At 47.3% G+C, this 24,897-nt stretch overlaps 1 protein-coding gene across 4 annotated transcripts in view; it reads right to left on the bottom strand.

The window, feature by feature from the left end:
- Positions 1–17,497, bottom strand: part of SBF2 (SET binding factor 2) — a 323,119-nt gene extending 305,622 nt beyond the window's left edge. For all 4 annotated transcript variants that reach the window (XM_083164721.1, XM_083164720.1, XM_083164719.1 and 1 more), the window contains exon 1: positions 17,340–17,497. In XM_083164721.1, the coding sequence (XP_083020847.1) occupies positions 17,340–17,394 (55 nt within the window). In that variant the 5' untranslated portion in view covers positions 17,395–17,497. The remainder of the gene's footprint in view (positions 1–17,339) is intronic.
- Positions 17,498–24,897: the final 7,400 nt, after the last annotated feature.

The raw sequence follows: 24,897 nt of genomic DNA on the forward strand, positions 1-24,897 counted from the left end.
CACTGATCAGCGGCCACAGGACACCCACAATGTGGGTGTAAAAACAAAACCCCACGGCACTCTCCAAAAAAAAAAAAAAAAAACTGCAAATCAGTGATTCAGTGAGGGGCAGCAGGCACACAGGTTGACAGGATATATATATATATATATATATATATATATATATATATATATATATATATATATATATATATATATATATATATATATATATATATATAAAAAACCTGGACCCCCAAAAAGTTGCTGATCTAAATTAATTGAAAATGATCAGTACAAAAAGGGGGGGGCAGCAGGGGGGGCAGCAGTCAGTTGCACAGGCAGCACACTGACAGGTGTATATATATATAAAAAAAAAGCCCAAAAAGTTGCTGATCAGCACAGATATACTGATCAGCACAAAAGGGGTGCAGCAGACACAAAATATAGCACTCTCTATCACTCTGTCACTCTCTGTCACTATCTGTCCCTATCTCTCACGATCTGTGACTCTATGACACTGCAGCAGCAGGACACAGGAAGTCACAAGATCCAGGAAGCAACCAACTGCTGGCAGCACGCTACCAGCGGTGATCAGGTAAGTATCAGGCAAGGATCAGGTCAGTATATCACGACAGATTGGCACGGTGACCGCTCTGCACGCAATTCCAGACCGGAATGGCGTCTGCAGCGCAGTCACCGTTAGTTTAAATGACGCGCCTTGGCTGTGATTGGTCCGTCGGTCCGACGGACCAATCACAGCCTTGGGGGCAGGTGGGGTGAGGTGTGGTCATCACCGATGACCCCCTCATGCCCCCTCACACCCGACGGTGATTGACACCTGTGTTACCGAGCGTCTGATTCGCCGGTAACACAGGAAAACGCTGTGAATGGCTGTTCACACTGAACAGCCAATCACAGTGATCGCAGACGGGGGGCGGCATCGCAGCCCCCCCTGGGCATGCAGGGACATGTCTGCTGTCAGGGACAGCAGACATGTTTAAACTGTCACCGCGTCTATAGACGCGGGGACAGTTTAAAGTCATGACTTATATATACGTCATGTGTCGGGAAGTACATCCCGGCCATGACGTATATATACGTCAAATGTCGGGAAGGGGTTAAACTCGTTACCTCAAACCATATTTGACCCTTATTTCTTTGTAAGGCTATCACTTTGCCTCTACCACCTCTGATGGGAGGCTATTCCACTTATCCACTACTCTTTCTGTGAAGTAGTTTTTCCTCAGATAACCCCGGAATCTTTCTCCCTCTAGTTTCAGTGCATGTCCTCGGGTTCTGTTCCCGGGCTAAAAACGGTCACAGCTCAAAGGGAAAGTAAAAACTGCCACAGCCCTAAGTGAAGGTACATTGCAGAAGCCGTCATTTTGACAGGCTATTATCTAGTTCTGTAATAAAGCATCAGATCGGATCATGTACGGAACAGAAGACACAGGAGGTGCCACTCAGACCGTGTTATCTCAGCTCATCACCTGCCAACACACGGCAGATGAGCCAGCCTGTAGATAGGGTGAACCACGATAAAGACCACCAGGCGTCCTGTTTGTTGGGTGCTGGAGGAAATGGAATCACAGGATGGAAAAATGTAATGTGGGAAAAAAAATCTGGGTGTGAACAGGCGCATGGTGTCCCCAAGCACAGGAGCAGAGGATGTGGGTTTGGGAGTACGGCCAGGGGTCGGGTCCTCGGGGGACAGTGAGCAGGATGCGGTGTGCATTGGGGAATAGCAGCATGTGCATGGATACAGGAGATGGGGCGGCTGTCCTATGCAGTCACAGTCATGGAGGTGCGCACGTTGTCGTGTCAGTTACTGTTCTACGGCCCTAGATTTGTTCTTCTGAATTTAAACTGCCCTAAGAGAGGAAACTGCGTCCTATCATTTACAGCTTTCCGTAAAGTGATTAATGTGCACAGAAAATGGGAACGGGCAGGAAGCGGACAGGTTGGTCGTTTATCTCTCTCCACTTTGTCACTCTCTAAGGGGGGTTTTCAAGTTGGCCAATTGCTGGCGTGGGAGGTATTCAATTAGCACACTCTACCATGCCCGTGAATCCCCACAGATGGACTAAAGGCCGAATAAAAAGAAAAGAATCAGACAGCACGCAGGAGAATAAAACAATTATAGTGTTCATTGTAGCAGCCTTCAAAACCTGTGCATTTACTCTTCTGTGCCTAGGATGTCGCTCTCTGCTGTGGTGCTTCTAGCACAGTGTGGTCTGTATTTCAGCACTGATATGCAGACCAGACCTGCAGAGCAGCAGAGTGCAACATCACAAGCGTGGAAGAGGAAAGATGCAGTGCGCTAGAATGAACATTACCATTAATTCCAATAAATCAGTGTATTTCCACATTGAAGTCCCAATTTTTCAGGGTGAATATTTAATTGAATATTTTTCCAAGCACCATAAGGATTTTCTCTGGCAATTGAATACCCCCGTTTCCCACATACTGTAAACTTCCCATTGGGGCCGTTACAGAAAACCAGAACTACACAATAAGCTACAATTTTAGCCGATTATGCTTTAGCCTCATTGCACTTTGGGGGTTATTCTGGTTGATTCCTAAGGCTGCGAATTCGCCCACCAAATTAGTCCAGCAAAGCCCGCCTTGCGAATGGTGGCCGGGCCGCCACCCATTCGCAAGGCAAATTGACACGCAGGGCATACGAATGGATGTTAAACTGTAACAGTGGTGGGATCTGCCCCATCATTCGATGGTCGACGATGGCGAAGGCTCACGCATCGGTAAGCCCCTCTCTGCCCCCCCCCCCCCCCCCCCGCAATGTTGCTTGTGTGCACCCGGTGAACAATCTGTTCGCTGTGGCCGCACACAACAAGCACATGCGCAGAAATGCACACAGAAGAAACATCGGAGCCCCTGGTGCGTACGGAACTGAATAAGGTCCTTTGTCTGCAGGCGCTAACCTTGCAAACACAGAGCAATTTTAGCAAGTCAATGACCGACCATCACACCAATGTTTTTTGTGCGTTGTGAGTAATAAATCACTAGAGGCTTGCACCCGCAGCCAGTTCTTAATGGTCGCTGGTTGCAGGAGCATGCTCCTTCGATTATGGCTAAGAAAAGAGGTTAAAAATGAAGAGACAGAATGGATTGCAATTTTCAGCCAAAATCGCTGGTGGCTGAAGAACACGGTACACTGCTGAGCAATATGGTCGCTAAACAATATATTGCTGAGAGATATTAAGCCAAATATGCTCAGCGGCCATATTGCATTGTGTGTACACACTGTTCAGGCCCGTACACACTTGTCGATTTTCAGATATAAGTCTGCAAGTGTGTACGGGCCAGTGATGCCCGACAAGCGATGATGCGTCCTCCCACCTCATCGCTAGCAAAGTGGGCCATCTGCTGGTTTTACCAGCACGTCTGGCGATGAAGCTCATATTTGAGCCATCATCGCCAGGTGTGTATGGCAGCCGGGCTGAAAGATGAGAGACTTTCAGCCTGGCTGACTGCCCGCCCCCCACCCTGTTATACTCACCTCCTCAGACGGCCGTCCTCCCAGCGCATCAGTCTGCCGGGCTCCATCACACTGCAACCTGCTCGCCCCGCCTCTCCAGTCCTTCTCACCCCGCCCCTCCAGCCGAGCTCGCCCCGCCCTGCCACCAATGTTTTTTTCTTTTTTAAGTCAGAAATATATACGTATATATTGCTGGCACCACTGGGAACCAAGGATATTTATAACCCAGTAATATATACATTATGTTATTATTACTGGCACCATTGCCCACCAATAATATGTATAAGCCAGTAATATATACATTGCTGGCACAAGCCAGCAATGTACATATTATTGGTACCACTGCACACCAGGGGTTAAAGGGAGTGTGAACGGGGCGGAACTGCGTTCCGTCAGTTCCATTCTGGAGGCGGAACAGTTCCGCCTCTATCCGCATCGCTAAAGGTGACAGCCAGGCAGAGCGGTGGGAAACCCGGATGTCTCAGAGCACGTCCATCCATCCGCGGCGCAGCTATTTGAAATGATGCGCCGACTCCTGAGCCACTCAGAGCTTGCGGGACAGCAACAAATCAGGCGCTACCAGACCGCGAGCTTCGATTTGCTTGCGAGTCGGTGAGTCATTAGAAATAGCCGCACCACGGACGGATGAACCTGCTCTGAGACATCCGTGTTTCCCACCGCTCTGCCCTGCTGTCTCCATTCCTACACAGTGCAGAGCACGCAGTAACTTCCCCTGGCACTGGGCACGTTACCCCTGGCACTGAGAATGTAATAACTGGCAATGAGCATGTATGTAAGCGACACTTATATGGCATAATATGTAATGGGCATTACTTCGTTTGGCATATTGGATAATGAGCATTACCGTATGTGGCATAATGTGTAATTGGCATTACTGTGTACATAATCCCCTGTCCCATTAGGCCATGCCCTAAATTGGGTTGTTTTGCACTGTGGGGCATCATTTGAATTAGGGGTGGTATTATGTGGCCCACATTATTCTTTTCATGGGTGTGTGGGATAGGCTATAAATTTAAAGCATGCACGGGGGCACTGAACACTCTAGCACCCACCCTGGCTGTGACATAATGGGTGGGGGAGGCAGGGAAGCGAGTTCCATCACCTCACCAGGACTACTTTAAGCACTACCGCGCACCAATGTATAGTAATAATAGTAATGTAAACACAGACCATCAATGTATAGGATACTGCTGCCACTGGCCACAAATGTGTATTTATTAGGGTGGTAATGTATACACTGCCGGCTCAGGTCAACAATGTGTGCGTTACACTGTTGACAGATATATCTAGCAGAGATAGCTCAGTGTGTACGCACCACACTGGTGACAGATATATCTATCTGAGCTAGCTCAGTGTGTACGCACTACACTGGTGACAGATATTTCTAGCAGAGATAGCTCAGTGTGTACGCACTACACTGGGGACAGCTATATCTATCAGAGATAGCTCAGTGTGTACGCACTACACTGGTGACAGATATATCTATCAGAGATAGCTCAGTGTGTACGCACTACACTGGTGACAGATATATCTAATCAGAGATAGCTCAGTGTGTACGCACCACACTGGTGTCAGATATATCTGTCAGAGATAGCTCAGTGTGTACGCACCACACTGGTGACAGATATATCTGTCAGAGATAGCTCAGTGTGTACGCACTACACTGGTGACAGATATTTCTAGCAGAGATAGCTCAGTGTGTACGCACTACACTGGGACAGATATATCTATCAGAGATAGCTCAGTGTGTGCGCACTACACTGGTGACAGATATTTCTAGCAGAGATAGCTCAGTGTGTACGCAATACACTGGGACAGATATATCTATCAGAGATAGCTCAGTGTGTACGCACTACACTGGTGACAGATATATCTAGCAGAGATAGCTCAGTGTGTGCGCACTACACTGGTGACAGATATTTCTAGCAGAGATAGCTCAGTGTGTACGCACTACACTGGTGACAGATATATCTATCAGAGACAGCTCAGTGTGTACACACTACACTGGGGACAGATATATCTATCAGAGATAGCTCAGTGTGTACGCACTACACTGGGGACAGCTATATCTATCAGAGATAGCTCAGTGTGTACACACTACACTGGTGACAGATATATCTATCAGAGACAGCTCAGTGTGTACGCACTACACTGGTGACAGATATATCTATCAGAGACAGCTCAGTGTGTACGCACTACTTTGGTGACATATATCTATCAGAGATAGCTCAGTGTGTACGCACTACTTTGGTGACATATCTATCAGAGATAGCTCAGTGTGTACGCACTAGACTGGGGACAGATATATCTAGCAGAGATAGCTCAGTGTGTACGCACTACACTGGGACAGATATATCTATCAGAGATAGCTCAGTGTGTACGCACTACACTGGTGACAGATATATCTATCAGAGATAGCTCAGTGTGTGCGCACTACACTGGTGACAGATATTTCTAGCAGAGTTAGCTCAGTGTGTACGCACTACACTGGTGACAGATATATCTATCAGAGACAGCTCAGTGTGTGCGCACTACACTGGTGACAGATATATCTATCAGAGACAGCTCAGTGTGTATGCACTACTTTGGTGACAGATATATCAGAGATAGCTCAGTGTGTACGCACTACTTTGGTGACAGATACATCTTTCAGAGATTTTGACAAAGTCTTTTGAAATGAAAATCTTCTGGTGTGTATGGGCCTTTAGAGAAACTCCATGCCCCACAACACAGTTCTCCAGAACCAATACAAAAGCCTCTATTGCAGTGTTTATTAGGTTTTGGGGTATTTTTTACGTAAAATGAACCAATGACGCTGGGTGCATCAGTTTGCTAGGAGGACTATAGCCTGAGCGCTGCACTGTTACCACTGTGGCCAATAGTCATCACTTCCCCTGTTGGATCCATTGTCTGGACACGTTGGAGTTTTCCAGGTGAGGAATAATTCCAGAATTTCTAACCTGGTCTCTAAAATATGAAAAGGTGCGTAACTCCCGGCCTGAATCAGACCCTCATATTGAATGACCACGCGTGCGCACGCTTCGTATTGCTCCAGCTTAAGGCCATCTTGCCAACAAACAGCGATGGCTTATCATCGATGGCCATTCACATGATGATTAGTCTGCCGGAGATTGGGAGCAGCAGCTGGATCTTTTCTGGGAGAGTTGAGAAAAACGCAGGTGAATCCCACGGTAACCTCTGACCCTGAACTCCCAAAGATCATCGCAGCGCTGAGTGAGTATCTGACTACGCGGCAGCTGCATATGGGGGGGGGGATCCATTTCATGGCGAGTTCTCCCTTTTCGCACGGATGCGATCGCATTGGCAGCCATGCACAAGGGCGGATATTCACTCTGGCAGTGAGGCTGTTAATTGAATGAAGTCCTCCTCCAACCCTACACCTGGGCGCGTCTGCGTTTTTTCCTGACACTCTCTGAAAAATGTCAGTTTATCACCGAAAAATGGCGACTTCCTGTCAAACTGCGCCCGAGTTGCGATTAAATGCTGTTTTGTCGCCGCGTGGCATCGCCCAGAGGCATGCGCAGTCATTCTATAATCGATCGTCTTTCAAAAATGTACAACAGCGATCCGCCCCCCTTTTAAACGTAACACCACTGCGAATAGGATACCCCCCCCCCATTACTTCATGAATGGGCCCCGTAACTCTGTGCCTACATAGTAGACGTTAGTAATAAAGCTTTGTTTAACAATACGATGTAAATGTATCACAGAGCGTCCAATCACAGGCAGCCAGAGGAATAAGCTTTGATCAAATCATCAGGAGGCAAACGGGGCATCACACCAGACTCACTGCTGTCATGACAGGGAGGAGAACGTTACTATTGTCCTAAGCGGCGAATTTCGCCTGAATTGCAGCGGAAATGTTTTCTTTCTGCTCCAGGAAATCCTGTATAGGCCGTGCAGGAACGCGGGCATTGCTGGAAGACACAGTGTCCGTGCTCTGATCACAGCACGGATGCAGGCGTAGATGAGCGTACAATCCCCCCCATCATCTGATAGTCACAGCTCTCAGAATGCAGTGGGCGGCCAGCGCTGTGCAGTCTTTTGTGTATTGTGGTATAAATGCCATTACTTACATACCATCACGTTGGCCTTGTGATGACACATCTACAGCCATGCTGACATAACGCCAATATAATAAATTACATAAACTGTAATAAGACACATGAGATTCAGCAGATAACCTAGGAGCATAAAGAGGAACACACAGGGACTTGGCTTTTCTTGTTTTAATTCCATGCAACATAAATAAGGAATAATAAAAATAACAATAATAATAATAAAAAAGTCACAATTTTGATTTCTGAATCTTTTGGGGCTTTTTCATACTTTGCCGTTCCCAATCAGAATTCACATGGATGCCCAAAGCATGGAGAGCGAAGAGCGTACCACTCACTGGGGATACATGTCGACAGGTGTCAACAAATAAAAAAGTTTGTTTGATTTTCAGTTTAGGAGTCAACTGTTTCCATGTCGACCTATTGATTGTAGACCTTTCAAGCCACTCCCACAATCTCTCATTTTTCAAACCTAGCCTGTCATTTGACAGTTAGGAGCTGATTGGCCGGTGCGTTATATATATATCACCAGGCTTAATACATCTGCTCCACAGAGAGGCCGCAATGTTAATAGCGCCGCCAAGCACAGATGACACAGGGCAGGGATTGCCACCGCTGTCTGTAAGTTGCTGCGCATGAATCCAGCGATCATTTACTGCAAACTGGGCGCTCAGCCTCAGCTGCAGCCTCCTGATGGCCTCACCTAGCAGATGTGTGAATCGGACAGGGGTCTGTGCCGTTCTAATGCTGTGTACACACGGTCCGATTTCCTTTCCGATGTTGACGATATCGTCAACATCGGATCGGCATCGGATGCAGATCGCAAGGGTTTTAACCCTTGCGATCCCGATCCGATCCCGATGCGCGTTCATGTATCGGAAGCCAGAAAGTCTTGGCTGCCTTGTCTATATAGTGCAGATCTGCACTATATAGTCAAGATAGGATGCAAATCGGATGTGCCTTAAGATCCTATCCACGATCCTATCTGACCAGATTGTGGATAGGATCTTAAGGCACATCTAACGTGTGTACACACCATTAGTCACAATCTCACCATACAGTATATTATGCTCAAAGTGTCTTTACTCATTTAAGCAAATACATTATTTCCGTGTATTATTTTACAGTATTAGGGATGACATAAAATGTACTCGTTAACTGATTAACTCCTTAACCATTTGAGTGCCAAGTGAATTTGTCACAATTGGTGTGAAAATTGGCAAGCATTTTGATTCATCATAATGAGCGGTAATGTTACCGTATACAGGAAATATCAGCTGCTTTTTTTTTCTTTTTATTAACACAACATTTTTTTATTTGAATTTAAATAACAAATGTGATCTGGCATTTTAGCCGATATTTTCTGCATCTCAGAGATGTTAGCACTCAAAGGGTTAAAGACACATTGTCGGTTCCTTCTGGAAATCCATTATCCATATAATCAATAAATCTGTCCCCTTAGATTCAACAGAAAGCGAATAGGCTAAAAAAAAACGTCCGCAAACATGTCTCCTGCCAAGCAAGTACCACCGCTCACACCAACACAGAGACAGCGGAAAGCAGAGTTGGACAAGTTACCACTCTATCTGCAAGTGTCTGCAGATAGAGTGGTGACAGTGACAGCGACACACACACACACACACACACACACACACACACACACACACACTGCAGAAACGTATACCGTTCTGTGCCTCTTACACACTACAGACATATTCCCCGAAGCAATACAAGACTTCCAGGGACAAATGGAATAAAGCTCCTAAAATTGAAAACACGTAACGTTACCAATAGCAACCATATAATTACTGTCTATCATTTCTCTATTGCAGTGGTTCCCAACCCTGGTCCTCAAGTCCTCTCCCCACTCCCGTGCCCCCATGTTTTCTAGGTCTTCTCACAGAATCACAAGTGAAATAATTAGCTCCACCTGTGGATCTTTTAAAATGTGTTTGAATAGTGAGCACACCTGTGCATCGGCCAGGTGACCTGGTAGACGCGCACTCTTCAGGGTACTTGAGGACCACTGCTCTGTTGCATTCTATAAAATGATGGACCGAATCCGATAGGTTGCTATTGGCAACATCATATCTTTTCAGTTTTAGGAGCTTTAGTAAATTTACCCTTACCTAAGAGGCACACCTTTGATGGATTTTACTTGAACGTAAACATGTGACAAAGCGCTGTACACAATAGTGACTATCACAGCGATCATCCGATTAACATGGACACAACATGAACTAATGCTATCAAATAACAAACATCTGCTGGCTGCGGCGCTCAGCATTTCCCATGTCCCCGTGTGATATACACAAACATCTGTGCACTTGCCGAGATACCAGCTGCATTCCATGATGCGGAGCACAGAACATGGGAAATGGGGGCTTTCCGTAATGCACATCGAGCGCTCGCCTCCCAGCGGGACCCCAAATTCATCACCCGGCACGATTACATGTAACCACAACTTCCTTCTCCGATTTACATGGACGCATTGTACCAACAGCTCCTAAACAGAGCGAGCAGCGCTCCTATCGCAGCTGATCCCAGGACAGACGGTGACACGAGACGCAGGAGGCTCTGGAACCTGTGTTATTACAGACCACGCAGGACAGACGCCGATAACAAAAGAGAGAAAGTCATCTGTCAGGACATCCATTCACTGGGTTCTAGCCGTGATCCGGAGACATGCGGCAGCGCTGCACGCCTCTCAATGGATGTTGGTTCAGTCTACAAAGCAGCTGCAGAGCGAGTCTGTGTAATGTGCATAAGCAGCAGGATCTTCATCCCTGCAGGCATTGCTGCCCAACATACAGCGACAGAGGCCAGACACTCATATGGCAGAATAAATGCCCCAACAGAATCCACCCAATACAGAGATATGGATTCTGACGGGACCGGACATCAGCAATCCCATACACCCTTAGCAATGGCGGGGGTTGGGGACCGTAGCATTCCGCAGCATGGCCCTCACTAGTGATATTCTCACATCAAGTGGTGCAAAGTGCAGCACCCGATGTCGCATGCCATCCTACGATGGACATCAGGTGCTGGAAGAGGGGGTGGTGTGGGGCTGTGTAGGCAGGACCGGAGCTGGGGACCATATCGGTGGAGCTATCAGGAGGCAGGACTTGTCAGCAGCAGCAGTGACTTTGAAACACTGGGACGGCCCTCTGATTGGATGAGAGAGCTCTATCTCAGCAGCCTCAGCCAATCAGAGGGCCGTCCAGTGTTTCAAAGTCATCTGCTGCCGAGTCCTGCTGCCTAAACGCTCCACCACTCTGGTCCCCGCTACACAGCTGCCTTGCCTCCCCTGCTGCTGCGTTGTCCCTCCAGTTCTCATCATTAAGGTACCAGCTCCCCTTCAGCACTCCGGTACCCATCCCGGCCCCGCTCCCCAAACGAGCTGCTGATTGCATTCGAGCAATCGCATGTGGTTAAATATTATGTGCAGCTCATAATATCTATCGATGCGACATTCAACGGTGTGCCTGCGCATCGCCTCGAATGTCAGCTTAAAAATGCATGCAATCATTCAATTTATCGTCCAGATGTGGCCGAAATCGAATGATTGCATTCGATATCTCACATATGTATGGGCAGCATAAGGCAGTGGTAGCCAACTCCAGTCCTCGAGAGCTACCAACAGTTCACGGTTTCCAGCTCACCTCACAGGTGCACTCATTACTGACCGACATTTTAAAAGAACCACAGGTGGAGCTAATTACTTCACTTGTGATTCTGTGAGGAGACCTGGAAACTGTTAACTGTTGGTAGCTCTCGAGGACTGGAGTTGGTTACCCCCTGTTCTAAGGTATGAATGCTTAGGCAGCGGTTTCCTGAATGGCACGGTTGGTGTTATGGTTAGCATAACCGACTCACAACACTGGGGGCTTTTTTTAATTATTATTATTATTATTATCTGAAGTAACGATTAAACTGTTTTTACCATAAACATGGACTCTCTATAACTGCATTATAATCTTCCTAGATTATATTGGTTGATGACCAATCAGATGAGTTTAACCAATAGGGGGAGGTTGCGGAAACAGGATCAGGTCATACGGGGGGATGTAAATTTGGGCACACGCAGTTCCTGTCAAAAGTGAGGGGAGCTATTTAATGGTTTCACAAGTTACTGGTGCCCATTACTGTATCTCTGAATTGTATCCTCTGAAGAGGCTTTTGGCCACCCATCACCTATTTTAGGCCAACACTTTGAACTAAGTTTGGACACATTATGCCAGTGGTTCCCAAACTGTGCGCCGTGGCTCCCTGGGGTGCCTCGGGACACATGCAGGGGTGCCGCGGCTTGGTGGTCTAGGACCAACTCAAATTATTAATGGTTAATTATTTATGAGCAAAACCAGTGCTGGTGGCTGCCAATCATAGAATGTGTACCAACAGAAGCAAATCCTGTCCTTTACCACATAACTGCCACTAAGAATCGCATATAAACCCACTCTAAATAAAAAAAAATTGACCTAGGGGTGCCGTGAAAAAAAGTCAGATTCTCTAGGGCAGGACAGGTCAACCTGTGGCTCTCCAGATGTTGTCAAACTACAAATCCCAGCATGCCTTGCCACAGTTTTAACACTCCCTTATAGAAAAACTGTGGCAAGGCATGATGGGATTTGTAGTTTGACAACATCTGGAGAGCCACAGGTTGGCCAGGTCTGCTCTAGGGTGCCGTGAATCAAAAAAGATTGGGAGCCCCTGCATTATGCATTAAACCCAGCGCCTATTTGCCCGAATATTGTCTCTTGGGCTTCACTTATTTACACACTCCCAAAAATTACAGATTCCCCCCAAAAAGCTGACAAACATCCACGTTCCTGTACCATCTACAGATCATTCCCCACTAAAGGATGTCATGAAGCCGCTTCTAAAAATATCAGACATTAGGGGGAAAAAATCAGGCCTTACTCGAGGCTATGCATAATGACCAGATAGGGTTGTCCTGGGGTGTCAGACAGGGGATGGTACCTCAGTACTAGGCTGCAAAAAGTCCATACTTTCATTATATATTAAATATAAGAAGGCATATAAGAGGAACTTGATGGATATATTTGGCATAGGAGGCGACAGCTCTATAATGGATGATGGCATTAATACAAACCTCATGCAGAACATCATACGGTACTCTTTACCTAGAAGGGCGCCCGTCGCGGGCATCGCGGGTACATTTATGTATGGCCGCGACGCGACCGACGCGATGCCCGCGATTTCCCATTGAAACCAATGTTAAACATGGAAATCGTGTCGGTCGCGTCGCGGCCGGCCATAAATGTACCCGCGATGCTCACGATTTCCCATAGGAATCAATGTTAAAAGCCGCGATGGACCCGATTTTACTGTTAAATGGCTCAATCCACCCGATTTGGCCATAGGAATCAATGTTAAATGGGCCACAGAGCCCATTAACCCTTAAATGTCCCCCCAAATTTTTAACGCCACCCCACGATCCATGCCAACCCAAAGCGTGGCGAGCGCAGCGAGCCCGCGAGGGGCGGCGGTACGCGTCCTCCGACCTTTTCATGCCCTACTATCCACTAGGGCGTGGTGTGAGAATATAATAGTGTGGCGAGCGCAGCGAGCCACCGAGCCCGAAGCGTGGCGAGCGCAGCGAGCCCCGCGAGGGGACGCGGATACCTTCACAGGTATGCGCGTCCCCTCGCGGGCTTCACAGGTGTCCGTGGCGAGGCGGACACCTGTGAAGCCCGCGAGGGGACGCGTCTACCTGTCTACGCGTCTACCTCGCCACGCTTCGGGCTCGGTGGCTCGCTGCGCTCGCCACACTATTATATTCTCACTCCACGCCCTAGTGGATAGTAGGGCATGAAAAGGTCGGAGGACGCGTACCGCCGCCCCTCGCGGGCTCGCTGCTTGTTCCCTATGGGAAAATCGCGGTGATCGCGGGCATCGCGGCCATCCCGATTTACCCGCGATGACCGAGATTTTTACCCCCGACGACCGCGATTTCATTCGCTGGCGCCGTTCTAGGTAAAGAGTACCCATCATACCATATTGGAAGTTGTACTGGACAAGTTACATAGGACATAAGCTGTAACTTACTGCAGATGGGGGTTATACACAGGGCCGGCTCTATCATTAGGCAGCTGCCTAGGGCGCCGGGATCTGGGGGGGCTCCACCAAGTCTGCAAATCAAAAAATTAAGGATGCAGGAGCGCAAGGGTGAATCATGCCTTTTAGCAACATTACTTTCAGAAGACCAGGACATTAGATTGGGGAAACATTTGATCTTTGCATGTAAATAAACCGGTTGTATTTATTTATTATCTCTATCCACAAGCAAATAAAAAGCACTTGGATGAGTCTTCATTTATTTCCTTTCCAACAGGATACAGAGACATCCCAATGATAATTGTAAGTAGGATTTCTGATACCAGTTACACAAGCGTATGAACACACAACCCTAAGGATACATGCAAGTGATCTATGTACATTACTAGTATAACTATTGGATTTGGGTCACAGTAGGTGTAGGACCATACACACTGGGCGATAATGCCCAGCGTCTATGGACAGCGATGACCGTTGTCAATGCTGGGGGAAGCTGCTCAGTGCATACACACTGAGCCGCTTTCCCCTGCCAGGCACGGTCAGCGGAAGGCTTTGCAAAGTAATACAAAGCAGTTGAGCGGCTTCCCCGGCGATGGTGCGGAAGCGCGCAGCAGTGCTCACCGCCGGACCATACACACTGGGCGGCTTTGAGCTGAAAACTGCTCAAACTTGCTGTTTTGAGCGGCTTTCAGCTCAAAGTCACCCAGTGTATATGGGCCTTAATGCGCCCAAATTCACCAGCTTTTTTTTATAGGTGCAATCGCTTACAAAACAAAACCAGGCCTTGTGAGTGATTGCCACTTTAAAGAAAAAAAGTCAGCGTTATGGCCCGTACACATGGGGCAATAGGAGCAGTGTGCCGAGAGATCTAGTTATTGCTGAGCAATCCGTCACGTCCAGTGTTCTAAGATCATCGAGGTATTAAAATCGGGTGTGGTATGCGACTCCGACAATCGGGATCCCGACAGTCATTATTCCGACGTCAGACAGCATGGCGAGCGCAAAAAAGCCCCCTGCGCTCGCCACGCTGCGGGCACGGTGGCTCGCTATGCGAGCCACCTATTCTATTCTCCCTCTATGGGGGTCGTGGACCCCCACGAGGGAAAATAGCCCGTGGCCGTCAGGCACCTGTCTGTCGGCGTTTTGACAGTCGGGATCCCGACGTCGGGTAAATGACTGTCGGGAACCCGTCCGGCACCCTTAAAATCTGCCTAGCATCAATTATGACTCCACAATCTCCTCCACTAACAATCCTAAAAGTAGAAAACCACAAGGAATAGTCTTAGAAAGGTAATACAAAGAGAAACCCATCATGGGCTAATCGCCTTTATGGAACAGGCTCGCGTGCGATACTGCCGCCCGGTAAGATCTCAGGGGCAGATTTATTAAGCTCGGTGAAGTGATAAAGTGTCTGGTTTTTATCACCGGCCAATCAACTCTTAACTGTGAAGTTACAGGCTTGGTTTGAAAAATGACAGGTATGTGATGATTGGCCGGTGATAAATACCAGACAAGTTATCACTTCACCGAGCTTAATAAATCTACTCCTCAGGTGGCTCAAGAAGGATCAGATGGAGATACACTGCTACCTATACACAATGGCCCTTATTCTGGTTCACTCGCAAAGGCAAATTCCTTCTCAAATGGACAAAACCATGTGCACTGCAGGGGTGGCAGATGTAACATGTGCAGAGAGATTTAGATTTGGGTGAGTTCTTTTGCTTTTGTGCAGGAAAATACTGCAATATAGATCTCTCTTTGAAGTAAAACCCCACCCAAATCTAACTCCCTCTGCACATGTTACATCTGCCCCACCTGCAGTGCACATGGTTTTGTCCATTTGAGAAACAATTTGCCTTTGCGAGTGAACCAGAATAAGGGCCGATAAACACTTCAGTAGTCAACCATCATCATCATCCTCCTACTTTATTTATATGCGCCACGAGGCTTCTGCAGTGACTAACAAAGTACAAAATAAGCAAAACAAGAAAATAGCCAGGTACATGGGGTATAAATATCGCTGCAGACAGGACACTGACATAAGCAACAGTGTGGTAGAAGCCGAGGGTTAGGCGCCGGTGTAGGAAGAGGGTAGAGGGCCCTGCCCGTCAGAGCGTCCATTCTAAAGGTCATAATGATAAATACAAATCTAATGATAAAGAGCAATACAATGACATTATGCTGTATGTTCTACGGAGCCATTAAAGAAAAACTTGGGGCATTTTCCATTAAATGACATCAGATGTGACACATTGTGAATGATCATTCACTAGCCAGTAGAGAATATCATAAATCAAAACATATAAAACTTTCCCAGCGCTGCAGAGAGTAAGAGAGGATGTCAACAAGGTACAGGGCCAAATACTAAATTAAGTGTATTAAACAAATTAAATCAGGGAATAAGCATTTGGCCAAGTGCTACTGGTGCTTCCAAAAAAAATCCTAACATTCAGCAACCATTTACTGTCTAGAAACCAAAGCCACATATTGGAGCACAGAATGACCAGGGGTCACTAATCACATAACACAGTGTACAGGCAGCAGTGTCACTGCCCCCATCTAAGGCACATGAACCAGAATGGAACATGGCACATTTTATAGGACCAGAAAACCACCCCATCGCCTCCAGTGCTTATGTAGCGCACACCACCCCCTCGCATCCAGCGCTTCAGGAGCACAAACCACCCCCTCGCCTCCAGAGCTTATGTAGCGCAAACCACCCCCTCGCCTCCAGCGCTTCAGGAGCACAAACCACCCCCTCGCCTCCAGAGCTTATGTAGCGCAAACCACCCCCTTGCCTCCAACGCTTCTGGAGCGCAAACCTCCCCCTCGCCTCCAGCGCTTCAGGAGCACAAACCACCCCCTCGCCTCACCGCTTCTGGAGCGCAAACCTCCCCCTCGCCTCTAGCGCTTCAGGAGCTCAAACCTCCCCCTCACCTCCAGCGCTTCAAGAGCGCAAACCACCCCTCGCCTCCAGCGCCTCAGGAGCGCAAACAACCCCCTCGCCTCCAGCGCTTCAGGAGCTCAAATCTCCTCCTCACCTCCAGCGCCTCAGGAGCGCAAACCACCCCCTCGCCTCCAGCGCTTCAGGAGCGCAAACCACCCCCTCGCCTCCAGCGCTTCAGGAGCGCAAACCACCCCCTCGCCTCCAGCGCTTCAGGAGCGCAAACCACCCCCTCGCCTCCAGCGCTTCAGGAGCGCAAACCACCCCCTCGCCTCCAGCGCTTCAGGAGCGCAAACCTCCCCGTCGCCTCCAGCTCTTCAGGAGCGCAAACCTCCCATTGCCTCCAGCGCTTCAGAAGCGCAAACCACCCCCTCGCCTCCAGCGCTTCAGGAGCGCAACGCTCACCCTAACATAAGCTCCCTGCAATAATAACATGCATGGCAACAATAAGTGTGACTGTGTCACTGTCACTGTGCTGGGAGAGAACGTCACTCAGGATGTGACATTAGGGGAGGGAGACATTCCCATCCTACAGAACACAGGGGCAGTGGCTGAGTGACTAGGGGCAGGAAGACTCCCAGCACCCCTCCCTATAACATATAGTATGTGCCAGACTAGGCATAAGACACAGGGGGCGAGTCCATGTGTAACGGGTACAGGGGTGTCACATCAGCAGCATCACCTCCCTCCTCAGCACAGCACAGATCCGGACTTCCCCGCCCGCTGCACGTACCTGTCTTCTCATGGTCGTATCCCACCACTATGAAGTAGTCAGCCAACCTTGCCATGGCTGCACAGAGTCCTCCTTCCCACGGAAAATCTCAGCATCTTACCCGCAGCAACTCCGCCATATTTTCGAGTCACGAAATCCTTCTGCGCAGCCGCAGAACACTTCCGCGTAGTGAGCATGCGCGAGAGATGCAGGCTGGGGGCGGGGCCTGGTATGCAGTGACATGCCCATATCCCTCCCCTGGCTGTGACTCTGACTACAACACGTGCATACATACACATACATACATACATACATACATACATACATACATACATACATACATACATACATACATACATACATATTGTGTGTGTGTGTGTGTGTGTGTGTGTGTGTGTGTGTGTGTGTGTGTGTATATATTTATATATATATATATATATAAATTGAACAATGCAATGATGCAACCTTTCCATCATGCCTATAGTATATATATATTAATAATTAGTAAGCCCATTCAAAGCAAATGCTTTGTAAGCTAGTCTGCAACCTTGTGTTAGCAGCTAGTCTGTTACCTGTATTTGTGCACGTGTGAGAGAAAGATATGTAGTTTCACTCACTGCCAACAAATAGCCAGGGTAAATGCCGACAATGAGAATAACCAGGTTTGTCAATGGGCTAATGGCATTGAGTGCCAGCAGACCCATAATTTCAAGCCAGAGTCATATAAACAACTATGGCAGTTTCAGTAGCGTAAGTTTGTCTCAGTTGCCTGGAGGCAAGATAAATATTGGTGCCCCACATATACATACACACACACACACATAGCACCTTGTATAAATATATGTATGCATGTGTGTGTATGTATGTATGTATATATGTTATGGATATTATGTTTAAATAAAGAAAATGTGACATCTATGGTCCTGCTAGGAGGGGGAGTCAGCGGCAGAAGCATTATCAACAGCTTCCAATGAACTGATTCAAACTTGCAGGAGAGGAGACGTGCCCCCTTGGGAGCAGGATCCCGGCGGCAGATGACTCCATTGCCTCCCAGAGTTACGCCTCTGGGCAGTTTGATGCCTCACAAGATGACATAACAAATAGTAATTCTGATGTCCACACAATAGTCGCCCTATCACTGGTGAGATCCTTTAGGGGGCGGAGGAGACGATGGACCAGACCAGGCGGTCAGAAGCAGAGAAAAGGGACGGGGATGTGTGGGGAGACCAAAACTTCAACGGAGGGCTTAACATTTAATTTATCCTCTCACAAATTGTCAGATGATGAGAAACAGGTATTTTCAGAAGGGGCTGATATTTGTACTTACTTGTGCTTTTGATAGCTTACAGTGGGAGATTGAGAAATACAATTTAAATAGACAGCTCAAGCTCCAACAATATTTCAGAGAAGCAAAGGCTACTCCCACCAAGTCACGAGGAATCTAGAGCCTTGAGTGATTTATCACGGTACACCGATATCGTCATATGACCCGCCGACAAAGGGTACTCCCACCAAGTCACGAGGAATCTAGAGCCTTGAGTGATTTATCACGGTACACCGATATCGTCATATGACCCGCCGACAAAGGGTACTCCCACCAAGTCACGAGGAATCTAGAGCCTTGAGTGATTTATCACGGTACACCGATATCGTCATATGACCCGCCGACAAAGGGTACTCCCACCAAGTCACGAGGAATCTAGAGCCTTGAGTGATTTATCACGGTACACCAATATCGTCATATGTCCCGCCGACAAAGGGTACTCCCACCAAGTCACGAGGAATCTAGAGCCTTGAGTGATTTATCACGGTACACCGATATCGTCATATGACCCGCCGACAAAGGGTACTCCCACCAAGTCACGAGGAATCTAGAGCCTTGAGTGATTTATCACGGTACACCGATATCGTCATATGTCCCGCCGACAAAGGTGGGGAGATTGTGATCCAAAATTTGGACGATTATGCCCATGAACTACAGCGTCAACTAAGCGATCTCTGTGTGTATTATGTTCTTGACTCTGATCCTACTCTCATCTTTGCAGCTGTCTAGTAGGTTAGAATTGGCGGTGAATGAGGGACTACTCTCTGTTGAACTGTTGAATGCCCTGATCAATGAGCAGCCGGTGTTCCCAATGTTGTATTTGCTCTCAAAATTCCACAAGTCTTTAGTTAACCCGCTCAACCGTCCTATAATCACCGCAAGGTACAACTTATTCCAGCCTGTGTCCACCTACCTACATTTATGTATCGTTAATTATCTGCGACACTTGTTGGACATCATGGCTTTTCTCAATAAAATTGTGCAATAGTCCCCAAAGACTCTATTCTCTGCAGTATGGATATATCAAACCTGTATGCTGTAATTCCTAATGATCAGGGTTTGCTGGCTGTCTTAAAATTGGTAGTTGGCAACCCTGCGGGGTTATTGGGGCTTGGATATAGATCTGTTGATTGACCTGTTGGAGATGATTCTAACTTGCAATTATTTCCTGTTTGACGGCACCTTTTACTTACAAAAATCTGGCTGTGCAATGAGGTCCAATGTGGCCCCATCATACGTCAATGCGTACATGTACATGGTCGAACAGGAAATATGGTTGAATAATGTTACCTTTTCTTCTTCTTACAGAAGACACAGGTAAAATGTACCCCCCCTCTCGATGGCACTGGGTATGGGTCATTGGGTTGAATTAATTTAGGTCGACCTGGGTTGCAAGGTCAACACAGTCAAAAGACATCGCAAGGCTCGCTGCGCTCAGCACACTATTCTATTCTCTCTCTGCGCCCTAGTGGATGGTAAGGCATGAAATACCGCCTGTCGTTACTTGTTGACTCAAAAATACTCCTGAAAAACTCATGTTGACCTTTTGACTGTTGACCTTAGCCATGTCAACCTACAGTATTTCAGGTGTTGACATAATGCACGTCGACTTTAATAAGGGTCAACTTAATGACCGTATCCCATAGCATCCAATGGTACACTGACAAGTCGGCTATAGCATTCAATTACACCTTTATAAAAAATGTAATTTTATATAAATATATATATATAGATATATATATATTGTGACAAGGATCACAAACACGGGGTCTCAGGTGAAGACTTTGTTGTTTATTTTGAACAGCAGGTCACAGCATAGCAGGTTATATCCATATGCAGTCGGTATAACAGGCAGTAGCGTACAGGCACTCTCAGCATAGCAGGTTATATCCATATGCAGTCAGTATTCCAGGCAGTAGCATACAGGCACTCTCAGCATAGCAGGTTATATCCATATGCAGTCAGTATTCCAGGCAGTAGCATACAGGCACTCTCAGCATAGCAGGTTATATCCATATGCAGTCAGTATTCCAGGCAGTAGCATACAGGCACTCTCAGCATAGCAGGTTATATCCATATGCAGTCAGTATTCCAGGCAGTAGCATACAGGCACTCTCAGCATAGCAGGTTATATCCATATGCAGTCAGTATTCCAGGCAGTAGCATACAGGCACTCTCAGCATAGCAGGTTATATCCATATGCAGTCAGTATTCCAGGCAGTAGCATACAGGCTCTCTCAGCATAGCAGTTATATCCATATGCAGTCAGTATTCCAGGCAGTAGCATACAGGCACTCTCAGCATAGCAGGTTATATCCATATGCAGTCAGTATTCCAGGCAGTAGCATACAGACGATCTCAGCATAGCAGGTTATATCCATATGCAGTCAGTATTCCAGGCAGTAGCATACAGGCACTCTCAGCATAGCAGGTTATATCCATATGCAGTCAGTATTCCAGGCAGTAGCATACAGACGATCTCAGCATAGCAGGTTATATCCATATGCAGTCAGTATTCCAGGCAGTAGCATACAGGCACTCTCAGCATAGCAGTTATATCCATATGCAGTCAGTATTCCAGGCAGTAGCATACAGGCACTCTCAGCATAGCAGGTTATATCCATATGCAGTCAGTATTCCAGGCAGTAGCATACAGGCACTCTCAGCATAGCAGGTTATATCCATATGCAGTCAGTATTCCAGGCAGTAGCATACAGGCACTCTCAGCATAGCAGGTTATATCCATATGCAGTCAGTATTCCAGGCAGTAGCATACAGGCACTCTCAGCATAGCAGGTTATATCCATATGCAGTCAGTATTCCAGGCAGTAGCATACAGGCACTCACAGCATAGCAGGTTATATCCATATGCAGTCGGTATTCCAGGCAGTAGCATACAGGCACTCTCAGCATAGCAGTTATATCCATATGCAGTCGGTATTCCAGGCAGTAGCATACAGGCACTCTCAGCATAGCAGGTTATATCCATATGCAGTCGGTATTCCAGGCAGTAGCATACAGGCACTCTCAGCATAGCAGGTTATATCCATATGCAGTCGGTATTCCAGGCAGTAGCATACAGACGATCTCAGCATAGCAGGTTATATCCATATGCAGTCGGTATTCCAGGCAGTAGCTTACAGGCACTCTCAGCATAGCAGGTTATATCCATATGCAGTCAGTATTCCAGGCAGTAGCATACAGGCTCTCTCAGCATAGCAGGTTATATCCATATGCAGTCAGTATTCCAGGCAGTAGCATACAGGCACTCTCAGCATAGCAGGTTATATCCATATGCAGTCAGTATTCCAGGCAGTAGCATACAGGCACTCTCAGCATAGCAGGTTATATCCATATGCAGTCAGTATTCCAGGCAGTAGCTTACAGGCACTCTCAGCATAGCAGGTTATATCCATATGCAGTCGGTATTCCAGGCAGTAGCTTACAGGCACTCTCAGCATAGCAGGTTATATCCATATGCAGTCGGTATTCCAGGCAGTAGCGTACAGGCACTCTCAGCATAGCAGGTTATATCCATATGCAGTCAGTATTCCAGGCAGTAGCATACAGGCACTCTCAGCATAGCAGGTTATATCCATATGCAGTCAGTATTCCAGGCAGTAGCATACAGGCACTCTCAGCATAGCAGGTTATATCCATATGCAGTCAGTATTCCAGGCAGTAGCATACAGGCACTCTCAGCATAGCAGGTTATATCCATATGCAGTCAGTATTCCAGGCAGTAGCTTACAGGCACTCTCAGCATAGCAGGTTATATCCATATGCAGTCGGTATTCCAGGCAGTAGCTTACAGGCACTCTCAGCATAGCAGGTTATATCCATATGCAGTCGGTATTCCAGGCAGTAGCGTACAGGCACTCTCAGCATAGCAGGTTATATCCATATGCAGTCAGTATTCCAGGCAGTAGCATACAGGCACTCTCAGCATAGCAGGTTATATCCATATGCAGTCAGTATTCCAGGCAGTAGCATACAGGCACTCTCAGCATAGCAGGTTATATCCATATGCAGTCGGTATTCCAGGCAGTAGCATACAGGCACTCTCAACATAGCAGGTTATATCCATATGCAGTCGGTATTCCAGGCAGTAGCATACAGGCACTCTCAACATAGCAGGTTATATCCATATGCAGTCGGTATTCCAGGCAGTAGCATACAGGCACTCTCAGCACAGCAGGTTATATCCATATGCAGTCAGTATTCCAGGCAGTAGCATACAGGCACTCTCAGCACAGCAGGTTATATCCATATGCAGTCAGTATTCCAGGCAGTAGCATACAGGCACTCTCAGCATAGCAGGTTATATCCATATACAGTCAGTATTCCAGGCAGTAGCATACAGGCACTCTCAGCATAGCAGGTTATATCCATATGCAGTCAGTATTCCAGGCAGTAGCATACAGGCACTCTCAGCATAGCAGGTTATATCCATATACAGTCAGTATTCCAGGCAGTAGCATACAGGCACTCTCAGCATAGCAGGTTATATCCATATGCAGTCAGTATTCCAGGCAGTAGCATACAGGCACTCTCAGCATAGCAGGTTATATCCATATGCAGTCAGTATTCCAGGCAGTAGCATACAGGCACTCTCAGCATAGCAGGTTATATCCATATGCAGTCGGTATAACAGGCAGTAGCATACAGGCACTCTCAGCATAGCAGGTTATATCCATATGCAGTCAGTATTCCAGGCAGTAGCATACAGGCACTCTCAGCATAGCAGGTTATATCCATATGCAGTCAGTATTCCAGGCAGTAGCATACAGGCACTCTCAGCATAGCAGGTTATATCCATATGCAGTCAGTATTCCAGGCAGTAGCATACAGGCTCTCTCAGCATAGCAGGTTATATCCATATGCAGTCGGTATTCCAGGCAGTAGCATACAGGCACTCTCAGCATAGCAGTTATATCCATGCAGTCGGTATTCCAGGCAGCAGCATACAGGCACTCTCAGCATAGCAGGTTATATCCATATGCAGTCAGTATTCCAGGCAGTAGCATACAGGCTCTCTCAGCATAGCAGGTTATATCCATATGCAATTAGTATTCCAGGCAGTAGCATACAGGCACTCTCGGCATAGCAGGTTATATCCATATGCAGTCAGTATTCCAGGCAGTAGCATACAGGCACTCTCAGCATAGCAGGTTATATCCATATGCAGTCAGTATTCCAGGCAGTAGCATACAGGCACTCTCAGCATAGCAGGTTATATCCATATGCAGTCAGTATTCCAGGCAGTAGCGTACAGGCACTCTCGGCATAGCAGGTTATATCCATGCAGTCAGTATTCCAGGCAGTAGCATACAGGCACTCTCAGCATAGCAGGTTATATCCATATGCAGTCAGTATTACAGGCAGTAGCATACAGGCACTCTCGGCATAGCAGGTTATATCCATATGCAGTCGGTATTCCAGGCAGTAGCATACAGGCACTCTCAGCATAGCAGGTTATATCCATATGCAGTCAGTATTCCAGGCAGTAGCATACAGGCACTCTCAGCATAGCAGGTTATATCCATATGCAGTCAGTATTCCAGGCAGTAGCATACAGGCACTCTCAGCATAGCAGGTTATATCCATATGCAGTCAGTATTCCAGGCAGTAGCGTACAGACGATCTCAGCATAGCAGGTTATATCCATATGCAGTCGGTATTCCAGGCAGTAGCATACAGGCACTCTCAGCATAGCAGGTTATATCCATATGCAGTCAGTATTCCAGGCAGTAGCCTACAGGCACTCTCAGCATAGCAGGTTATATCCATATGCAGTCAGTATTCCAGGCAGTAGCGTACAGGCACTCTCAGCATAGCAGGTTATATCCATATGCAGTCGGTATTCCAGGCAGTAGCATACAGGCACTCTCAGCATAGCAGGTTATATCCATATGCAGTCGGTATTCCAGGCAGTAGCATACAGGCACTCTCAGCATAGCAGGTTATATCCATATGCAGTCAGTATTCCAGGCAGTAGCATACAGGCTCTCTCAGCATAGCAGGTTATATCCATATGCAGTCGGTATTCCAGGCAGTAGCATACAGGCACTCTCAGCATAGCAGGTTATATCCATATGCAGTCAGTATTCCAGGCAGCAGCATACAGGCACTCTCAGCATAGCAGGTTATATCCATATGCAGTCAGTATTCCAGGCAGTAGCATACAGGCACTCTCAGCATAGCAGGTTATATCCATATGCAGTCAGTATTCCAGGCAGTAGCATACAGGCACTC

The sequence above is a fragment of the Crinia signifera genome, chromosome 11 (assembly GCF_055691185.1).
Source record: "Crinia signifera chromosome 11, ASM5569118v1, whole genome shotgun sequence".
NCBI lineage: Eukaryota > Metazoa > Chordata > Amphibia > Anura > Myobatrachidae > Crinia > Crinia signifera.